This window comes from Clytia hemisphaerica, unplaced genomic scaffold (genome assembly GCF_902728285.1).
Source record: "Clytia hemisphaerica strain Z4C2 unplaced genomic scaffold, Clytia hemisphaerica genome assembly, whole genome shotgun sequence".
Taxonomy (NCBI): Eukaryota; Metazoa; Cnidaria; class Hydrozoa; order Leptothecata; family Clytiidae; genus Clytia; species Clytia hemisphaerica.
Genome location: NW_027104548.1, coordinates 1344251 through 1367105, shown reverse-complemented (window position 1 = coordinate 1367105; position 22855 = coordinate 1344251). Strand labels below are relative to the sequence as shown.

At 35.7% G+C, this 22855-nt stretch overlaps 1 protein-coding gene across 1 annotated transcript; it reads right to left on the bottom strand.

Annotated features, from left to right (window-relative positions):
* Positions 1 to 1453: 1453 nt before the first annotated feature.
* LOC136822740 (histone acetyltransferase KAT8-like) lies at positions 1454 to 22731 on the bottom strand. The gene is made up of 9 exons (XM_067079023.1): positions 22462 to 22731; positions 5840 to 5911; positions 5337 to 5503; positions 4790 to 5008; positions 4410 to 4499; positions 3984 to 4124; positions 3060 to 3153; positions 2601 to 2751; positions 1454 to 2147 (listed from the first exon to the last, which is right to left on the bottom strand). The coding sequence occupies exons 1-9, from the start codon at positions 22661 to 22663 to the stop codon at positions 1934 to 1936; spliced, it is 1350 nt and encodes a 449-aa protein (XP_066935124.1). The 5' UTR covers positions 22664 to 22731; the 3' UTR covers positions 1454 to 1933.
* Positions 22732 to 22855: the final 124 nt, after the last annotated feature.

Sequence of the window (22855 nt, the reverse complement as noted above, 5' to 3'; positions counted from 1 at the left end):
GATGGTCAAATGATTGACAGGTATGAAAACTCAGTCAGAAATGAGAAACTCAGAAACTCAGACAGTCAGAAAAGAGAAAGACGGGATCAGAGATAAGGATCACATTTCGGAGGTTTGTATCTTACGTTTTCCCTGGGACAATAATGGAGCAAAAATCATTCGAATCAAACAGTCTTTTGGGTATTTCCCTCTCTTTTTGTGTTGCATTGCACCAACGCGAAAAAAAACTTCTTGTGTCCCCAAGCTTATAGGCCTAATAATTTTTTGTATTTACATATGAATGATCAGGTTCTTCAGATTGTAGAACAATTTGTTGTAATTTGTTAGGGAAACTACACTGACCTCTTGATAAAAATGCTAAAAATAAAAACAAATTTAGAACAATTTTAGGTTTAAAACCCAAAAAGTTAAGAACATCAAAAGGCTTCAAAATATTCCGATATTAGTATGAAAAAATGTATAAACAAGAAAAATTAAAGGAGTTGTTCTGCTTCCAAAATTAGCTTTTAAAAGAGTAGGCTCTTATTCGATGACTCAACTTGATTTTAAGCTTACAGGTAGAACTTTTATATTGAATATTGTATCATATAATCTAATCTCTCTTTTTGGTGAATGTCAATAGAAAACGAAAGAAAATCCCACATCAAACTGATCAAGAATGAAGATATCTATTGGTCGTGGTGAGGTATTAACAATTCAGTGTGGACTTTATTATTACCACAAACATGATTTTAGTCCACTAATCAGATTTTTCGTTGAATTTTTTATCTCCATATCTCTTAAAACTTCTCTTTAGATCTGTTTAAAGATTCAAAGTTTGTCCAATCCTATATTTCATAACACAAACTTTAATATAAACCCGGACCCCAATGACCTGAAAAACAGAAAAATAAAATCTTGTTTGTATTCTAAGCACTAGAAACAGTGATGCAAGTCTCAATTTTGGTCAAAATGTGAGAGCAAATTCAAGATTTATCTGATCTTCAAATTTCAGAAAGACAAAACAAATACTTTTTAAAGCCAATAAGCGAAGATGGTATTCTCAAGTACTACATGTAACTCTAGCTAATTTGTACTCGATCGAGAATTATAATTTGTTCGAATTACAGAAAGATTCGAATTATAGAGGGTATTTCACATTTCCCTTGACGAGAACTGAGAATTAGTTCGAAAAAGAAAGATTCGAATGAAATCAAAAGTCGGTTTCAAAGGCCAAAACACCAATTTAAAATTAACACCACATGGGAAAAATAAAAACCCATAAATATTTAAACCCTGAAACATAAACATCAATTTACGTTTGAAAAATAAGTATTACTTCTCCTAAATAAAATCCCAACACATGAATATATTATATAATCAGGATTCTCCCAATGTAGCCTTGCTTGTTAATTGAGAAAAACAGGATTCAAAGTGAATCGGATAGTGATAAAAACAATTTGAAAACTCAATATCCTTTTTATAAATAACTGACAAGCTGTTTCTTTCTCGAAAAAAAAAACAGATGGGAAAAATTTAGTAAACTAACAAATTAGTATGATAGATGAAAACATGATAATTCTAGTCTCTAGACTTTATCACAAAAAGATGGAGTAAACTCTCAACGTCAAGCAACATAAGCAGTCTTTCATTTCCTCTGGAAACTCGACTGACTGTTCATCAAGTCCGTTGATAAGCAGGTGTCTTCCATTTTTATAAATAGTTCAAAACAATACACGCAAATTCCACTTCACCTTTCTAAATATGTTTGTTAATTGTCCTTCCGTCATGGATAAATCTTAAGAATTCACTTATTTCCGGTATATTTTTCCAAAATAGCTTAAAGTATCCCATTTAATTTAGTTTCGTCATTTTGCGTCAACCGTGGGTGATTCTCTTGCAAAATTTGAGGGTCCTGGGAACGAAGTCGTCAACATTTCTCGATCAAATACCATTACTTTTTCAATTTAATTTTCTTATACGGTGGTGACCATTTCAGGCAAGTGCGATCGACCGAGATCAAAGGTCTTTTCAAGGGGAACTCTTTGAGATGGTCCTCAACCAGTTTGGGTGTAACGCATATCACGTGTTGCCCCTTCCAGTATTTGACCATGTTCAACGATTGTAATGTTCCAATCACATCTTCAGTTGTAATGCTCGTTGTTGCGCTAAGTACGGAGAGAAAGAATTAAGTAAAACAGACTTCTATGCAATAATAGAACCTTAAAGCAAGGGAAGTTTTCAATATTTAACAAAATGCGAATATCCATATCGAATGTTCAGACTAAAATTAACAGGTGCAGAACTAATTTTTTTTATGGAATTTTGTGGGATTTAACCTTTAACAAATCTTAAGATATCGAAATAAAATATCAGTGGAAGATAAATCACACCCACCCTACCTCAAATGAAAGCTTTTGATCACGCCCTGCTCTATGTCAAATGGGGATAAGCTGGAGTTTTTAAGAGCTCTCATTTGATTTGATTGGTCGTTAACCTGTAATGAATTAATCTTGCTACTTTTTCTAAAGAACGCGTCATCTCTCTATTACTTCAAAGAACCAATTACTGATTTCCAGCTCATCCCCTCAAATGAAAGCTTTTGATCACGCCTACCCTACCTCAAATCTTTGATTGATAAGGTACCAGAAGAAGATTTCAGCACATCCAACAAAACCCACGACCAGTAACTCCGGTAACCCAGTTTACCAAGATCCGATAACGGCTTCTCTGGTGAACCAATCATTCCTTCGATTTTCGACAGCTCATAACCTGAAAAAAAATTAAAGTAAAAGAAAGCATTGATGAATTTTGTATAAAGATCCGAATTCCGTTCAGGGAAATTCGTTGGAAATGTGCGGATAATTTGTCCCTTTGTTCATCGTAAGATTTTCAACGAGGTACAGTGGACACTTTAATACTGTATAATCTTCAATCACTTGAATTTGAAAATTATCGGAAAATATCATTTGGTGGAAATACAAAAAGATTATTCTCAAAAATTCTTCGTAGTATACCCTATAAAAATGTTCGTCCCTTTCCCCTGATAGAAAAAAAACAAAAGCAGGAAAAAGACTTACTGAAAGCGATCAGGAATTTTCCATATCCTTTACGTTGGTAAGGTGGTAAAGTGAGAATACAAGCCACGTTGTTACCCTCTGGTGAATCTTTCTCCTAAAATGCAATACAGATAACATTCTATGAAAAACACGCACATTTTAACACTACGTTAATACGGACTAGTTCGAGACTAGGATGTTCTTTTTTTGTCTCGTTGCACACCATTTTTGATAAGTAAGCAGAAATAGGTACACACTCTTTCCATTGCATTGCTTCGCTTAAAAATAAAATAATATACGTTTAAAGATGAAAACATTTATCTAATTTGATGACGTAATGCCGCGATCCCTATGCTGCAAACATGTTCTCTAATTTATTCTGATATAAAGGGGTTGAGCATTGTGTTCAGAGTTAAACTCATTTTTATCAGTTTACAACAACAAGATATAACGCATCAAGACGTCCGCAATAGTTGTTTTAGATATTTCTCGCTATTCCATTTGCTGCAAATTCTCTGACATCACACCAGTTACTAATAATTCATTCGGTAGAAAATCTAAAAATTGCAGAGAAATTCCGTTGTTGTGTTTATCATGAACTAGCTGTTATTTAGCGAACAGATAACTTCATCGATTGTAACACCCTGCCTCAAAGAACCGGTAAAATTTCCCCACATTGGGGATAAAAATTCTATAGAAATCCCAATGTAGATAAAAATCTTATTGTTCGAGCTAAAAAAAATCTAGTGAGGATGGTTTCGAGGCGCAATCTTTTACATTGAATTTCAAATAGGAACTGAAAGTCAATTTCCCAGAGGGGTAGAAATCGTAGGGTATTTTTACACCAAGGACGACATTTTGGCTGAGTTTTCCAGTGGAAAGGAAGTCCCATCAGGTCTGTGATACAGGGGTATATAATAAATATTTTTCAAACAATGAACGTACCTTTGAGAAGTAACCAACTAAGTGAGCGCCTTCACGATCCACGTCACACAAAATGTAAAAGAGAAACGGTTCAACATCGAAATATAACGTCTTGTGGTCCAAAAACAACTTGGCAAGCAAACAAACATTTTGGACGTAAGTCTACAAAAGATAAGCGAAAAAATGGCATGCAAATTAAGTGAATTTATCTGGTGACTTATGTCTAGCAACTCATCTAGCCTACTTATTGTTATCCGATAAACACAATGTAAGCTATTTATATGCTTGGCAGTGACCAGAGATAGAACCCACAAACAGTAACCACTGCAAAGCTTTTGTCTGTTTAAATTGTAGACAGAAAAACCTCTTTTTTTAAAAAGCTGAGACGGAAGAACTTTGTACACTGCACAAATCAAATTGGAATGCTCTATCGACTGAATCTCTTACTTTATTGTCTCTCCCATCCACTTCATAAACGGAGAGATTTGCTTTTCGATAAATCTCACGGCCAGGAGGTTGACGTATGTTACACTTCTCCTGTGATAATTGAAAAAACACAAGATAGAATTCAATACATCGTTTTCTACAGGAGGCAACACCCCTTGGGTAAGACCCTCCTCAAGTAACTCTCCTCAGGTAAGACCCCCTCAAGTATACCCTTGTATAATCCTTTATTTTGTTCTAATATTCAGCTTTTAGTTACAGTTAACTTAATTTGGAGGTTAAAATTTCAAAGTTTTTCCAACCGTCTATTAGGCACTTGAAAATAATGGTATCCATATGAATTAGTTCCTGTAAAGTAAAAATGACAATTTGAAGCGTCTTACCACATGATTGCGATACGTTAATTCCAATTTCATATATTTGCAACAATATTCACAAATGAAGAGTTTCTTGACTTTTGAATATTCATCAGGGTAAGGGCTATAATACCAAGTGTCAATTTCATAACGACCCATCTCGATGGTGTCAATATATTTCACCCTGGTAATAGCTTCGTGTTCTTTCTCCAGCGCAGCGGTGGTAGGGTCCATCTCTTCATAGCTCTACAAGATGACAATTTGTTTTCTCAAAGCTGTCAAGTTCAAACCCCACTCGCAAGAAATGTACTATTAATGTAAATAGCTGCTTCAAAGCATTCTGATCTTGTTATGAGCTGAGACTACTTTAACGTTCTGGATTTTTTTCGAACTTAAAAACGTAAATGCTTAGAATATCAAAATACAATACTAGAGTATCCAAATATCTGCCAAAGTTGTTTAGCCTTATCTTATCAAAATAAAAATTTTGAGCAGGAAAAATTAACAATGAGAACGAGTAGAACATTTTTATTCTAAAAAACAAGTTTATTAACATCAATAAATAGATAATCACCTTTTGAACGTGGTTGATCTCGTCATGTTTGCGTTTTTGATTCCTGGTGATTTTGCGGTCACTCTCTCCGTCAGGATGGTCAATGATAGGTTTGGATTCAGATTCTGGAATGACTCTCGTTCTGTCCACTCGATCTTGAGGTACCCATTCATCTAATCTTCTGTTACCTAATAATATGGTATCAAAACGGTTATTAAACATTCAAACATACCTGGTAAGCCTATAAGCAAAAGCAATTTGGGCAAAGGTAGTATAACCATCCAGTAAACCTGAAGACATGGAAATGATAAATCACAATAGCAAAGAAAACCAGTAATAATAATTTTGTGGATTACTAATTCCACTCTAAGAAAAGGGTTTCAGCATTATTTATCTTCAATTTAAGAATTCTTACATAAATTTCCATGTCCTGCTATTATGAGAAATACCCTTTATTTCATTTTCATGTCATAATATGCGGTACTTCATATTGATATTATTTACATTGAACAGAAATTTCTTACTTCCTTGATAGTGAACGTAGTAGTCAATGCTTCCGTCTGGTTGCTTTCGACTGTGGATGATTTCAGATAACTCTAAAATTAGAAAAATACACAGTTAGCCAAACAAGGAAAATCATTAATGCCTCATTTAAGTAACAGTAGTTCTTTTCAAAGCGGCAATCGCCTCAAAGATGAGAAAATACACTCTTTTGACTGAAAATCTGTTCCTGTATTTGGTCATTTTCGACTTTTTCAGTAGAAATGCATTTCCTAATTTTCAATAAGAAGCCCCTGAGTATTGCGCTCTTTTCAACCATCATGATACTATCTTTTTAAAATGATGCTATCTGACTTGAAAAGATAGTAACTTTTTGAAAATAGCCTTGAAGTTTTTTGTCCTGCTCATTTGAAAGTTTGTGTACAAAGTTGTTCCGCCCATACTGGAAATTAACTTTGCATTGTCTTTTAAGCCTAAAGGCTGTAAACATAGCCTATCTGGGGGAAGTCACTTGAGTAAAAAGGCCAATGGGTTGTGCTGCTGGTCAGGGTCCCTTTTTCAGCTATCATAGAGTCGAGTTTGAGAAAATGTTTGCAAAGAGTGCAAGACGGATGACTAAAATGGTGAGTATGCTTTAGGGTAGCACTTTGATAGCCAAGGCCCTGGTAAGGTTCCTTTTTAGGAATATTCAGTTCAACATAGGATCCATTTTTTCAAATCTCAGCAGCACACGCGAAATCAATCAAACAAGTTTTGTCATTCAATTCCCGGGAAAGCACTTTGATTTGTTAGGCCTTGATTATATGCTAAAAGTAAAACTAATTCCGCACATGTAAATGGGTCAGTGTTTGAGGGCCAACAAAATTTCTGGGAAATAGCCTATCCGGTAGTTCACGAATCTAGGTGGGTGTCTTCACACCCTTAGATCTTTTTCTTGGGAAATTGTTCTTCAAATTAGCTTTCAAGGATGGCTTGGTTCAAATCTACCGTATAATCGTCTAATAGGCTAGGCCAGCCAAGCACGTGACTTGAGTGTAATAAAGTTGTAAAATTTTAATGAAGGACACAAGAAAGTTTGCATGCGTTTCATGTGTTGTGTAAAATTGCTTATCATAATATGGCTGCTTTTTTAATTGAAAGAATTGCAATGTTTACTGAACTTCTAGTTTGATGGATGAACTTTTTTGATAAGAATGATACCAAGAATTTCATTCAAGGTTTGTTTTGATTATACATTTATTTGATTATTTACAGATCCGGTGTCGACTTTAAAGGAGTGGTGTCGATATTAGACGATTCTATGGTATGGCTCAATTTGGGTAATTTCTTGACGCTTTTTTTATGTTAATTTCGTTAAAAAGCCCCAATCTTTTTTTCACGTATCCCTTTAGCAGTCAGGAGTTTTTGCCTTTTTTGCCAAAAACATATGAAATCTTATGGGCGGAGCGTTGAGATATACCGCCCAAAATGAATAACTTTCCTAGTTAGGAAATTTTAAAGCTTTAAAGCCCCGGATACAAATTTTGTTTCTGTATCATGTAGAAAGGGTCTTACTGTAACTTGGTCTAATGTCGACATCCCTGCTCTAATTCCAACACCCTTTTTATAGGCTGAAATTGATAGAAAGGTTTTAAACTGTTTTTCTTTGCTTAGTGGTCAGAGAGGAATATTCCTTTTTCAATCAGTGATTCAAGCTTTCATATTATTCCTGTCTCTAAAGAAGGGTGTCAAAATTAGACGAGGGATGTCGATATTAGACCAACTTACGGTATCAGGTTAGTGTTTTTTCAAAAGCCATATCTCAAGCACTCGCTTGAAATACAACTTGAAACTTTCAAATCCTCTGGAGGAGGTTAGTATCTATCATATTATGCTGTGGGAACATTTTGTATTTTTTTGCAAAATTTATGAAAATAGTTTCACTTTCCTAATTAGGAAAGTTTTCTTTTTAGGAAAGGGTTTCCTAATTAGGAAAGTTCGGAAAAATAGTAAAAAACTTTCCTAATTAGGCCAGACCCGATCAATTGAACTTGTCAAACCAATCGTACAATCAAACATCGAATGATTAAAGTTTTATTAAAGAAATTAATCGAACCTAATCGAACCTAATCGAACACTCGCAATTTTTGAAGTAATAGAAGTTCGATTAGTTTGGTCAGTAAAAATTACTTTGATGATTTTAAATTCTCATATCTTCACTCACTTGCAAAAACTTTATCGTCAATCGTGGCACGTGATCGCCATTTCGACAGTACCCGGATATTTGTCTATCCGGAATAAAGTCCGTAGCCCCTTTATTGCGATTTCGCCCATGGCCGAGTGGCGGAATATTACGCCCCAACAAACCACCTCTAGCATTAAAATGATGCAGGAAAAGAGTGTAATCCGTTATCGGAAGTAATTTCCTGATTTACATTCCAAATTTGAGTGACTGAGGGACACGCACTTGCCGAACAAAAATTGGGTTATCGAACTGATCGAACCCCAGCCCATTGATCGAACTTAATCGAACACTCACAATTTTTTAAAAAATCTTAGAGTACCATTAATTTCTTTAATAAAAATTTAATCGTTCGATGGAGTTCTACAAGTTCGATTGATTGGGTCTGGATTAGGCAAAAACTCCTGACTGTTTAGCGGATAGTAGTTTGCATTTCTAATCCAAACAGGCGTGTGTTACACGTGCCTTTGTGGAGCTAAGCTTTAGGCTATTTCTTTAAATTTGCAGTTGGATTCCAGGATTGCACAATTGCTTGAGGAATGGAGGATTTAAAAGATTCAGGTTTTTGGTGGGAAAATGAAAAGTTCCAATTTCAAATACTAACCGACCTCTACCAACCCATTTTCTAAAGCTTCTAGGACACAAACCAAAAAATCAATTGGGCCTGCCTATATATAGATTAGTGGATTTAGAGTGCAGTCTGCGAAGAAGCGCTGGAGAGAGCAACCAGTAGAAGAGACCACGTCACGTGCGTTTGCGTAGGGTAAAATGGCGAAATGCGAAAATCGAATTTGGCAAAAGTTTTTTGAAAAATGACCCTACAAGATTTGACTATATCTTTTTATTCCATGAAGAGATTACTTTCAAATAAAAAATATATTGACAATGAATGGGTAAGCTTTCTAGAAATCCAAACATAAATTGCATAGCTTTTAGCAAAAAATAGCACTTTAGGATCAGAAACAGTCAAAAACCAGCTTTTTCCAATTTTCTTTGAGTTACAGGAATTACTTCCTTGTTTGTTTTGATCTGAAATTTTCAGTTGGGGTGGCCAACATGGTTCCCTTGCTCATATCAGGGGGGCCCGAGACGGGGGTAAGAGAATTAAAGTTTCAAAGTAAAATTTTAATTATCACCCAAAAAAAGTGCATTTTTTGTCCTTATCCCTCCTTCAGTAAAGCTTCCCATACCTTTTGTCCTTCAGAAAAACCAAAAATATTGGCCTTAATTGCTTGCTTTCAGTTCCTGTAGCCGGTAGTGTGACCCCCTGTATTTCTATTTTATTCCACGCGGGTTTTTCAATAGAGATGTCACACGACTCAAATCCTGCAGTCTTATTGGACTAGAGAAAGCGAAAGTGAAATTGTGCGATCTGATTGGATGAAAAAAAGACCGTGGGAACTGGTACCGAAAATAATTCTCATTCTAAAACAAGATGGCGGCGAGAAAAGCACGTCTTTTGCTTTGAACAAAAGGTTGTAAATTCTGGTTGATTTTAAGGTTTTATCTTATCTTATCTCATTTACTTTAATTAGTAGAGGCTTCTTCAATGTTTGGGAAAGGTAAGTCTATAAAAGTTATTTGTTTTTCGGTGGAAAAAAGTGTTTTAAAAAGCATTTTTTGTGCTCAAGGTTTATTTCTCTTTGCAAATTTTTGTCTTCAATCTTTTTAAATAGATGAACGAGTATTTGACTGATGATTATGATTTTTCACAGAACATAGTAAAACTATTCAGGAACTTGGACCTTTTTACAGAATTTCAAAAAATCTGTTTGTTCTGGAGATATATTGAAAAGTTTAGACATGGGTAGCTCGCATTTGTGTTTCGCGTTCCCTAACCAATTGGCGACGTTCGTTTTTTATGCAGATTTATATCAAAATAATTATTTTGATATAAACTTCTCTCAGAGGGGTTACTTGTCAATGTGTTGTGTCAACTTATCAGCATTGCATTGTTGCAAAGAGAAAGATAAAACAGGTAAGACTAGCCTAGTCTCTAATCCTGATATACACAGGAAAAAATCAGCAAATCACACGCGTGTGAAATTCAATAATCACAAATTGTGAAATCGCTATTTCCCACGCAAATCACACGCGTGTGATTTTGCAAACTTTCACACGAGTGGGAAATACTAAAAACCCAAACGTATTTTTTGAACTGTGAAATTGGATATCACATGCGTGAAATCAAGTATCCAAAAGAATTTAGATTAACCACACGCGTGTGTTTTGCTATTTCCTAAATGTGAAATCGAGTATCCCAAAAGATTCTGGTCAAACGCACACACGTGTGTTTTGCTATTTCCCAAATGTGAAATCGAGTATCCCAAAAGGTTTTGGTCGAACGCACACGTGTGTGTTTTGCTACTTCACAAATATGAAATCTAAAAATACAAATCAGGCAAGCAAAAGGAAATCCATGGAGCTTTTAAATGAATTTAAAATTTCCGCTTCTTTATTTATATACTGTATTCCAAATAACAATTACACTGATGAAGAAATATTAAGTTACAATTTAATTAAAAAACAAACTTTTAGTGTTTACAACTTTTTTCTTTCACTTACATAAGCAAAGTTTTCAGGAACAGATGAACAGTTCATATATCCGTCGAGTATTTACAAACAACTTGCAACTTCTATTCTAGTACGCTTTTCTGCCAGTTAGTTCTCGTGAGTTTTGTATAGTTCTCTGCTATCACTTAGTTCTTATCATCGGTATCAAGATCTCCATTCGTCAAGCTTTTTCAAGCAAGCAATTTCTTCAGTCTTCAGCTATAGCAAGTGAGTAAAATTCCATTTGATTTTAAGTCTCAAATTCAAAAATATCAATCCGGTATGCTAAATTTGTTTTCCAACCAGTAAAAGTAAACTGACGTAAATTGACCAGATTGAAATACATATTGTGAATCCATGGTAGTGTCTTTTCAGTTTCCATGATTCATAATCCAAAAGGCAAGTCGGAATATTTTTTATATGATATGTTATCTAAAGAGAAAGAAGAAAGATCATAAGAAAAAATACTCGCCCCATCTCAAAACACTGTTCTCAAACATTTTCATACGTTTCTACTTCCAACTCGAAACACACAGAAATTTCGATAAATGATAAATTAATGAAAAAGTTTCAAAATATGCCAACGAAAGCTGATTGGACAAAGTTGTTTTAAATCCTGATTGGAGCAAATTCTTAATTATGTAATCTTAGAATTCCTTCGCCTATTCATTTTCCTCACAAAAGTCTTATGAAATAAAATTTCACTGTCAAATTTGATATGGAAAAACTCGATTTTTAATTCTAAAACTCATAAAACTAATTAAAAAGTGATAAAACTTACCAGTAAAAAAGTTTTAGTGTCTTGTAAGGTTTTATTTGCTTTTCTATTAATTCCTTTAAAATAGAAAAAAATGCAGCAAGTACTTTTACACCTTTATTTAATAAGTGAACTCGTTGCTTTTTGTAAACAAAAAGAAACAAGTGATACTTTTATGGACCTACCTGGTTATCAAACTAATCAATGAACATCGAAACAATGAAACACATAGGACATAACTGGTCAAAATAAAAAAAAATAAAGAACAAGAACAACTCGAAAAATTAATGAAATCCGGCGATTCTCGGCAGTTCTGGCGATTTTTAGAAAGTTCCTGTACCAAAATCAGTTTTATTGAAAATTGAACCGTGCTTAATCGTGGACATTCTTATAAATAATGTTTTTGTTTGAAAAAAACAAAGACATAAAACGAAAAAATCCAACGAAAATCTGTAAAAACGGAAATTTCCGGCTCGGTCATTTTTTGAGCATTGCGAATACGCATCATTCTGCAAAAAAATCTGAGAAAAATAAGGATGAAAATTCAGAAATGTCAAAAACCGTTTTTTCCGGCATATTTCCGGCATTTTCGGCTGGAAAAAATGTTTTTCGAAAATCGGGCTCTGTCACATTTTAAGTATTGTCATTTTGCATCAGTGTGCAAAATTTCATAAAAAAATATAAAGTACAGCTCGAGAAATTCAAGAAATACTATCTTTCCGGCGGCGAAATCAGGTTGTTCCGGCAATTTTTGAATAGTTCCGGCTTCAAAAATCAATTTTATTGAAAATTGAAACATACTTAATGGTGGGCACTGCTATTAATAATGTTTTTGAATGAAAAAACAACCAATTATAAGGAAAAAGTCCAATGAAAATCCAGAAAAACGGCGATTTCCGGCCGGAAATTTTGTTTTCTCAAAAATCGGACTTAGCCATATTTTGGGCATTGTTAATAGGGGAGGGACTGTGAGAAAAAATTTTTGATTTTAATTAGTGGACCATGTACAAAAGTTGCTACATATCCTAAAAACAGGTAAGAAAGTGAAATTTTTGATGGGGGACCCTTTTTAAGGGTCCCCCGGACCCCACTTTTGCGGGCCCATAGCGCAAACCCGCCTACAAAATAGGCTTGTAGCAACTTTTTCAAAACATAGGCATGTGACATACCAAATTGTCAGAAATTTTATGTAGAATTCCAAAAAACATCACAACTAGGGGTCAAAAATCAAGCTATAAAAAGTAATGGCTATTTTTTGACAGTTTTTTTACGAAAAATAATGTAAAATCATAAAATTTTATCATAAAGAACACGTATACTTTGAGCTTGAAAATATATTTACATACAATACATTAAATATCACTAAATGTACTAGTATAATGGTGAAACTGGTGAATAATAAAATCATCTATTGTTTAAAAATGTTCAATTTTCTTGTTATATCATCTGCAAGCTGTTTTGGTATAAGGCATTGTTAATCTCTACCTTATAGATGAATAATACAAAGTGATAAACAATAATATATGATAGCCAGTGGGGCTTTATGTGTAATCTGTAAATGGTAAACGTTCATATTGATTCTTGTGTTGGTTCAAGTTGGATTGTGTTCATCAAGTCTTCTGTTGGGAAGACTTATTATATTGGTTTATATTGCATCCGGTCAAGCAAGGATCAGCAATCACTAGGTTGGTAAATACCTATTTAACATTTGGTAGCAGAGGGAACAACGATCCACTATGGCAAACAAGAATGATATCAAAGCCCCGCCGGCATTGAAGGAGGATGTTCCTTACGAAAACTGGAAGAAGGAAATAACCATTTGGCAGCTCTTCACTTCGTTGGAGAAGAAGAAGCAGGGCTTGGCAATTTTATTATCTCTTGAAGGCAAAGCAAGGGAAGCTGCGCTGGAGTTAGAGGTGGACGAGTTAAATAAAGATGATGGTGTGAGCAAGGTGCTTGCACAACTAGATAAACTGTATCTCAAAGATAAGCTGCAACTCTCGTTTCAAGCATATGACAGTTTTCGGAAGTTTAAACGACCCAATGATATGCCAATTGCAGATTTTGTTGTCGAGTTTGAACGCCTGTACAACAAAGCCAAAGCTTACGAAATGATTCTTCCTGATGGTATCTTAGCGTACGAGTTCCTCAATAATGCAAACATCTCAGATTCACACGAAAAGTTAATTAGAGCAACAATGACTGAGCTATCTTACAATTCAATGAAAGACCAACTACGCAAGGTTTTTGGAGATTTGAGCCTCTCGGTATCTTCAAACAAGAGCAAGGATGTAGGTGCTGTAAACAATCAGGTGAAGTTTGAGTCGCGAGATGAGATGACATTTGAGACAACAAGCAGAGACGAGGAAGCAGAAGAAGTTTACTATGGAAATTACCGTGATAGATCAAATCGTGGTGGAAGATCTCGACCTAATCGTGGACGATTCAATTTTAGAGGTAGAGGAGGTCGTGGACAGCATGGTGGTGCGGAAAGAAGACATCAAGATGGAAAACCAAGACGAAACCCATCTGGACCAGACGGTGCTCCTTCAACTTGTATGGTTTGTGGATCAGTGTTTCATTGGGCCAGGGATTGTCCTGATTCATATGACAATCTAATGAAGCACAAGAACAAGAGCAAAGAAGATGACGAGATAGCCTTATTTAGTGACACTTTAAAGCAGTTTGTGGGAGAAACCCTTGGCACAGCAGTGTTGGACTCTGGATGTACAAAGAATGTATGTGGAAAAACGTGGCTTGGATGCTATCTAGAGACACTGGACAAAAATCAACTATCAACTGTGAAGGAATTCAAAAGCAGCACAAGCTTCAAGTTTGGCAATGGAGATAGTGTGGAATCCTTGAAGAAAGTAAAGGTACCAGCATACATTGGAGGAAAGAATGTATTTATCGAAACTGATGTCATCGATGGAGACTTACCTTTACTTTTGAGCAAAGATGCCATGAAAAAGGCTGAAATGAATATTGATTTCATCCACGACAACGTCACAATTTTTGGACAAACTCAAAAGCTTATGTTCACTTCCTCTGGTCACTATTGCATCCCACTCGGATATTGCACAAATGATCTCAACAGCAACAGAAAATCTGAATGCGATAGTTTGGCTTTATTTGGTTCTACAAACTCAGTAGAAGAGAAGAAAGGAATGATGCAAAAACTACACAGACAGTTTAGTCATGCGCCCTATCACCGAATCAAAAGTCTTTTGAAAGATGCTGGCGTTGATGATCAAGAAAATATTGACGTTCTGAAAAAGGTGTGCGAGTCTTGCAAGATATGTCAAGTGTACAAAAAGACACCCCAAAGACCTGTTGTTGGTTTGTCGATGGCACATCACTTAAACGAAACTGTTGCTATGGACTTGAAGGAGTGGAAAGAAGGATCCTCTAAAACATGGTTTTTGCATCTAGTTGATCATGCAACTCGGTACAGTGCATCATCGGTCATCAAGAGCAAGAAGAAAGAAGTTATCGTTGGACAGTTATTTGACATCTGGATAAAGATTTTTGGTTACCCAAATAAGTTTCTTGTTGACAATGGGGGTGAGTTCGACAATCAAGAGTTCCAAGATTTTTGTGAAAATCTCAATATCAAAATCAAGACTACAGCTGCTGAAAGCCCATGGAGCAATGGATTGGTTGAGCGACATAATGGAATCATTGGAGAGAATGTTACCAAGATTGTGAGGGATGTAGATTGTGAATTACGAATCGCATTATCGTGGGCAGTTAGCGCAAAGAATGCATTACACAATATCCATGGTTTCAGTCCTAATCAGCTTGTTTTTGGTAGAAATCCGAATTTCCCATCAGTACTTACCGACAAACTACCTGCGCTTGAAGGAAAGACAACAAGTGAAGTCGTACGTGACAACTTAAACGCCATGCACTCAGCAAGAAAGGCCTTTGTAGCTTCTGAAGCATCAGAGAAGATTCGAAGAGCTCTGCGACACAATGTTGGAAGTTCTGTGGATGTGAAATATGTCACTCAGGACTCTGTGTATTACAAAAGGAAAAATGATCCAAAATGGAAAGGTCCGGGTACAGTAATTGGGCAAGATGGTCAACAGGTGTTGGTTAAACATGGAAGTGTGTATGTGCGTGTACACCCTTGCCGACTCATGCTCGAGAAGTCAGAAGTTCAATACAACCCACCAAGAAATCAGGAGGATGTACCAAATCCAGATGCACCATCAACTCCTAGACAGCTCCCTCAAGGTGTGGACAGCGATTCCGATGATGATGACACACAAGAAATAACACCGACAAACAATGTTGAGCAACAAACTGAAGAGAATGGTATCGCTAGATCAGTAGCTGGACAAATGCAAGATAGTGTGGTACAGAAAAATGTCACACTACCGAAACCAAAACAAAAAGTTAAATATCTTCCAAGGGATGATACCAATTGGAAAACTGTAGAAGTCATTTCTCGGGCTGGTAAAGCAAATGGAAAATACAAACATTGGCTCAATATTAAAAATGAAGACAATACAGTCGAGTGCATTGATTGGAAGAACAGTGTTCAAGAATGGCATCCAAATGAATCAAGTGATGAGGAGGCTAATGGCATAAATGGTGCAATAATTGAGGATTCCCAAGAAGCTGAAACCGTCTTTTACTCTGTCAACGGAATGGATGTTGACCCAGTTTTGCTGAACGAATCTAAAGAAAAAGAGCTGGCAAATTGGAGAAGAAACAACGTTTACCAAGAAGTTCCCGATGCTGGACAAAAGTGTGTGTCAACAAGATGGGTGTTCACTGAAAAGTTTATTGATGGAAAGAAATCAATCAAATCTAGATTAGTGGCAAGAGGGTTTGAAGAAGACAGCTCGTTTCAAGTCAATTCACCAACCTGTAGTAAAGAAGCTTTGAGACTTGCTTCAACCTTGATGATGACAAATGGATGGAAATGTAACAGCATCGATGTTCGTGCAGCCTTTCTCCAAGGCAAACAAATCGATAGGGATGTGTTCATTAAGCCCCCACCAGAAGTTGAAAACAAAAACATCTGGAAACTGAATGTTTGTGTGTATGGACTATCAGATGCACCAAGAGCATGGTACCTTCGTGTCAAAGAGGTTTTGGCCTCACTTGGGGCTCGATGTTGCAAACACGATGCAGGATTATTCTACTCTCACAAAAATGGAAGTCTACAAGGGATAATTGTCATTCATGTAGACGATTTCTTCTGGGGTGGCACCATGGATTTTGTGCAGAAAGTTATCCAACCATTCAAACAAACGTTCGAGATTGGAACAGAAGAAACTGGTTCGTTCAAGTATCTTGGACTCAATATCACACAGACAAAGAATGGAATCCAAATTGAACAAACACGATACTGTCAATCAATAAAGCCTATTCCTGTCAGCAAAGAGAGAAAAACCCAAAGGAATCTACCACTAGGAAGTGGTGAAACAAAGCAGCTACGTATGCTGGTTGGTCAGATGAATTGGGCTGCTACGCAAACCAGACCAGATATTTTGTTTGATTGCTGTGAACTTGCATCAAAGATGAAGAATGCTACTGTAGCCGACATCCTAGATGCTAATAAAGTGTTGAAGAAATTGCAAAATGATGTCATGATCAAGCTCCCACCATTGAAAGACATCAATCACCTAAAATTTGTTGTGCATTCTGATGCATCCTATGCCAACCTTAATGATGGAGGATCACAAGGAGGCTATATCATACTGCTATCAGACGATATCTCAAAGAAACTGTCACCAATTGCTTGGCAGTCAAAGAGGATCAAAAGAGTGGTAAAGAGCACTCTTGCAGCTGAAATGCTGGCACTTGTAGAAGCAGCTGAATCGTGCTATTGGCTCCAAAGCATTCTCAATGAGGTTTTGGGAACTGAAGGTTGTAGAATTGAGTGTTATATTGACAGTCAATCACTGTATAATGCTGCTAATTCAACAACGTCGTTGTCTGATAAAAGACTACGAGTTGATCATTCGTGAAATGTTGCAAAATAATGAGATTTCAAAACTTGTTTGGGTTCCCTCAAAATCTCAATTAGCTGATTGCTTAACGAAGAAGGGTGCTAATACCTCTTCGATTGTCAATGTGTTGACAACGAATCAGCTTTAATGTAAAAATTTACCTGTTAATAATGATGTATATACTATTCTCTTCTTTTATGAAAAACAACCAACAAAAATGAGTAAAAAAAAAAAAAAAAAAAAAAAAAGAAGAAGATATGAAGAGAAGAAACGAAACGAAATGGTAAATGTTCAAAGATGTATATAATGTATATATTGAAAACTTTGTCGTTCAACTATCCTGCCAAGACACGGTAGAACCTGCACTTTGCAGGGGGTCACCAGGGATGGGAACGAAATTGATTTTGTTGGTTGAATATGACTTTGTCAAAAATACAAAAAGACAAAGAAAGGGGAGATTGTTAATCTCTACCTTATAGATGAATAATACAAAGTGATAAACAATAATATATGATAGCCAGTGGGGCTTTATGTGTAATCTGTAAATGGTAAACGTTCATATTGATTCTTGTGTTGGTTCAAGTTGGATTGTGTTCATCAAGTCTTCTGTTGGGAAGACTTATTATATTGGTTTATATTGCATCCGGTCAAGCAAGGATCAGCAATCACTAGGTTGGTAAATACCTATTTAACAGGCATAATTCTAACGGTGCACTGGTAAGCAACCTTTTCCACTCTTTTAATAATTTGTTCACACTTTGTATTTTGAATGTCTGCTTCATCTGGGAATGTCCATTGGCTGCCAGCTTTGTCCTTTCTTGAGAAATAAGAAACTTTTAAGCAATCATTGTCAACTGAATCTATCACACCTATGAATGAAAAGAGAACAGTTAGCGTGGTTCTAAACTAAACTGGAAAAAGGATGAACAAATATTACATTGCAACCTAACTCACCTAAATACCATGTATATTCTGTGCTATCCTCCTTTAGCCATGCAGCTGCTACATGCATTCCAGGAGTGTATTCGTTTTTCTCAGGATAGGACTCGCGTTCAGTATCTTTAGATTGTCCTTCAATAGCGGCTGCCTGATCTTCAGGTTGATTGATCTGTGTATTGAACCAAATTCTGTCTCTGAAAATATGATCAAGTTTTTTTGATTATCCATGGCAGAGTAAACAAGCTTAGTCCAGTACACTCATGACTTTCTTACTTTCTTTAATCATGATTTTCAGAATAGATATGGATATTCTTTCTCTTACCTTCTAGGGCACACAAAATGTTTTTAAGATCAGCCATGGATATTCTTTTTGCTTCCTTCACTCCTTCAAAGCATCTTTCTAAGCCTTCTAAGTATTTATAGATGAGTTAGATATGCCAAGGCTTGTTCAGGATTTGGTGATAACAAGGCAATGTTCAGATTAAAGAAAAATGGAAAGAAGCTTAGCTCAGATGATTATCAGGATGGCTTAGAAAGATACTTTGACGGAGTGAAGGAAGCAAAAAGCATATCCATGGCTGATCTTAAAAACATTTTGTGTGCCCTAGAAGGTAAGAGAAAGAATATCCATATCTATTCTAAAAATCATGATTAAAGAAAGTAAGAAAGTCATGAGTGTACTGGACTAAGCTTGTTTACTCTGCCATGGATAATCAAAAAAACTTGATCATATTTTCAGAGACAGAATTTGGTTCAATACACAGATCAATCAACCTGAAGATCAGGCAGCCGCTATTGAAGGACAATCTAAAGATACTGAACGCGAGTCCTATCCTGAGAAAAACGAATACACTCCTGGAATGCATGTAGCAGCTGCATGGCTAAAGGAGGATAGCACAGAATATACATGGTATTTAGGTGAGTTAGGTTGCAATGTAATATTTGTTCATCCTTTTTCCAGTTTAGTTTAGAACCATGCTAACTGTTCTCTTTTCATTCATAGGTGTGATAGATTCAGTTGACAATGATTGCTTAAAAGTTTCTTATTTCTCAAGAAAGGACAAAGCTGGCAGCCAATGGACATTCCCAGATGAAGCAGACATTCAAAATACAAAGTGTGAACAAATTATTAAAAGAGTGGAAAAGGTTGCTTACCAGTGGACCGTTAGAATTATGCCTTATACCAAAATAGCTTGCAGATGATATAACAAGAAAATTGAACATTTTTAAACAATAGATGATTTTATTATTCACCAGTTTCACCATTATACTAGTACATTTAGTGATATTTAATGTATTGTATGTAAATATATTTTCAAGCTCAAAGTATACGTGTTCTTTATGATAAAATTTTATGATTTTACATTATTTTTCGTAAAAAAACTGTCAAAAAATAGCCATTACTTTTTATAGCTTGATTTTTGACCCCTAGTTGTGATGTTTTTTGGAATCTACATAAAATTTCTGACAATTTGGTATTTCACATGCCTAGGTTTTGAAAAAGTTGCTACAAGCCTAAAGGGTCCCCCATCAAAAATGTCACTTTCTTACCTGTTTTTAGGATATTTAGCAACTTTTGTATATGGTCCATAAAAAAATTATGTCATAGTCCCTCCCCTATTGTTAATACGCATCTTTGAGCAAAAAATCAGAAAATACTAATGATAAAATCTCGAGAAAATGCCAAAAAAAACAGTTTTTCAGGGATATTTCCGGCATTTTCAGCCGGAAAAAAATGTTTTTCGAAAATCGGGCCCGTCACATTTTAGGTATTGTCATTTTAAATCAGTGTGCAAAATTTCATTAAAAAATATAAAGTACAGCTCGAGAAATTCAAGAAATACTGTCTTTCCGGCGAAAATAGGTTGTTCCGGCGATTTTTGAATGGTTCCGGCTTCAAAAATCAATTTTACTGAAAATTGAAACATGCTTGATGGTGGGCATTGCTATTAATAATGTTTTTAAATGAAAAAACAACCAATTACAAGGAAAAAGCCCGATGAAAATCCAGAAAAACGGCCGGAAAAAAATTTTTCTCAAAAATCGAACTCGACCATGTTTTGGGCATTGATAATACGCATCTTGGAGCAAAAAATCAGAAAAAACTAAAATCACGAGAAAGTGCCAAAAAACCAGTTTTTCCGGGACATATCCGGCATTTTCGGCCGAAAAATTTTTTTTCCCGAAAATCGGGCTCCGTCACATTTTGGACATTGCCATTTTGCATCATTGTGCCAAAAATCAGAAAAAACTAATCCTGAGAAAAGCTGGTAACAGACGGATGGACGGATGGACGGACGGACGAACATGGGTTAATTTATAGGACCTCCAAGGTAGGTCCAAAAACTCCTTTCTTTCTCGGTCATTTTGTCCGTTATTCCATTTGCGAATCTCCTTATAAGGAATACTATTATCTGTTATCAACAGCCAATTCTGTTGATGGTATCAATTAATTAACACAATATTTAAAGTCTGACCAATGTTCCCCTAAATGCCAAAAGGAACGTATTTCAAATCTTTATTTGTCGTTATGATTTAATATCACAAAGTCATATTTTCAAATTTGCAGAAAGATTATATTGTGGAGTTTATAGTGGTAAAAACAGTTGTTAATTTGTCTGTTACTTGGAGAAGAGACGTTCGTTACTTTTGAAAACACATGCATGTTCTTCATTTCGAGGTTAAATGAATTTGACTTAGTCGTCGTGTGATTTTGGAAAAAAACACGCGTGTGTTAATTTGTCTGCTACTTGGAGAAAAGACATTCGTTATTCTTGAAAACACATGCGTGTTCTTCATTTATTTAAATGAATTTGACTTACTGGACTTAGTCGTCGTGTGATTTTGGAAAAAAACACGCGTGTGTTAATCTGCTTGTTACTTGGAGAAAAGACATTTGTTATTTTTGAAATCACACGCATGTTCTTCATTTCGAGGTTAAATGAATTTGACTTTAGTAGGGTGGACAGGCCAAAATTTTCCCCTCGATTTTTGGAAACCAAACTAATTTTATTTGAAAGTCCTTACCTTTGTGAGAAAAATGAGGGGTCATTTATAAGAATTGGTTAAGTATTCCCAAAGTTATTACATTTTCAAAACACAAAAAAATCACCTTTTCAAAGAATCGCCTCCTTACACCACGCCAGCAAGAAATAATTTTCTGAAGCACCAAAATCGCGCCAAAAATGGCGGATGAAATCTAGTCTTCCGTGTGGCGGGGTGTGGAGAGTTTTGCCGGTGCGGTCTGAAAATCGGCCCGATGGCTGCTAAACTTTAGCTTATCGCTAATGAGCTGGAAATGATAGCTAAAAACAAATTTCACCACTAGAAAGCTGAAATCCTCAGCTTTCAGATGGTGTATGGTGCTTAAATGAAAAAATCCGCAATCTTGTTAAAAAATCGCAATTTCTTCTTATTTTTCGAAATTCCAGACGGCCTGTAGATTTTCAAATAAAGCACTTTATGATAGATTGTAGCCTAATCTTACCCTGGGTTTACTAAAAAAACAGCTATTGAAAAGATGAACCAGCTCATAGCGACAGCCATTTGTTTCAATGTGGGTCGAGAATTTTCCGGTGCCGTGGTCAGCGCTAAATCGTGTTTTCACTTTGACGTCGAAAAACATGAATATCTTTGGAAAGAAAATAGATACTTTGATGAAGTTTTTTTTACTTGTTTCCCTGATAATTCCTGATTGATTTAAAAAAAAGAATGAACAGATTTGGATGATTTAAAGGTAAGTATTAATGCATTGAAGTTCATTTTTGTAAATTCTTCCTCGTTCCGCGCAAAAAATCCCGACGAGTGCGCACCCTAACTTTAGTCGTCGCGTGATTTTGGAAAATCCACACGTGTGTTGATTTGCTTGTTACTTGGAGAAAAGATATTCGTTATTTTTGAAAACACACGCGTGTTCTTCATTTTGAGGTTAAATGGGTTCGACTTAATCGTCGTGTGATTTTGGAAAAACCACGCGTGTGTTTATCCATACTGAAATTCCCAAATGTGAAATACGTATATCCCAAGAAGACCTCAAAGCTCTAAAAAAAATCACAAACTGAAAGTTTTAAAAACCACACGCTGACAGAAAATTTCTGTGTAGTAATGTTGGTTTTCACACACGTGCGATTTATTGATTTTTTCCTGTGATAGGAGTTTAAGTCTAGACTGACTGCACGTCTGGAAATTTAAATTGAGAAAAATACTTACGCCATTCTCCATCTGTTTTTTTAACCATGCATTGTTCACCACTGAATTTCTTGTATGACGTTTTATCAGAAACGATTGTGAAACCTTCAGTCTTTTCATCATCATCTTTGCTTTTGTCTTTCTTAGATGTCGTTTGACCTTCCTGAACGATAGAAGATTCTTCGTTTTTCAAATCGTGATTTTCGTTTTTTCCCGCCGCCATCTTGTCTTGTTTGTAATCCTGCGTGTAGTATAAGCTTTCCTAACTGTCAGTTTAAGCGGTTACGTTTTTCTATGGGAATGGAAAAAAGATTTTTAGCGGCGTCCTCAAAAAGGAAAACCGAGATGTTGGTACTAGGCAGAAAATATTGATCTTTATTGATCCTAATTCGTGGTCAGACTTACAAAAGTTGAA

Excerpts from the sequence above, each read along its gene's own strand:
- LOC136822740 (XM_067079023.1), bottom strand. The coding sequence starts at position 22,663 with ATGGCGGCGGGAAAAAACGAAAATCACGATTTGAAAAACGAAGAATCT. Across the intron at positions 5,009-5,336 it reads AGATCAACCACGTTCAAAAG|AGCTATGAAGAGATGGACCC; the intron begins GTGATTATCTAT and ends GTCATCTTGTAG. Across the intron at positions 4,500-4,789 it reads TAACGTATCGCAATCATGTG|GAGAAGTGTAACATACGTCA; the intron begins GTAAGACGCTTC and ends CAATTATCACAG.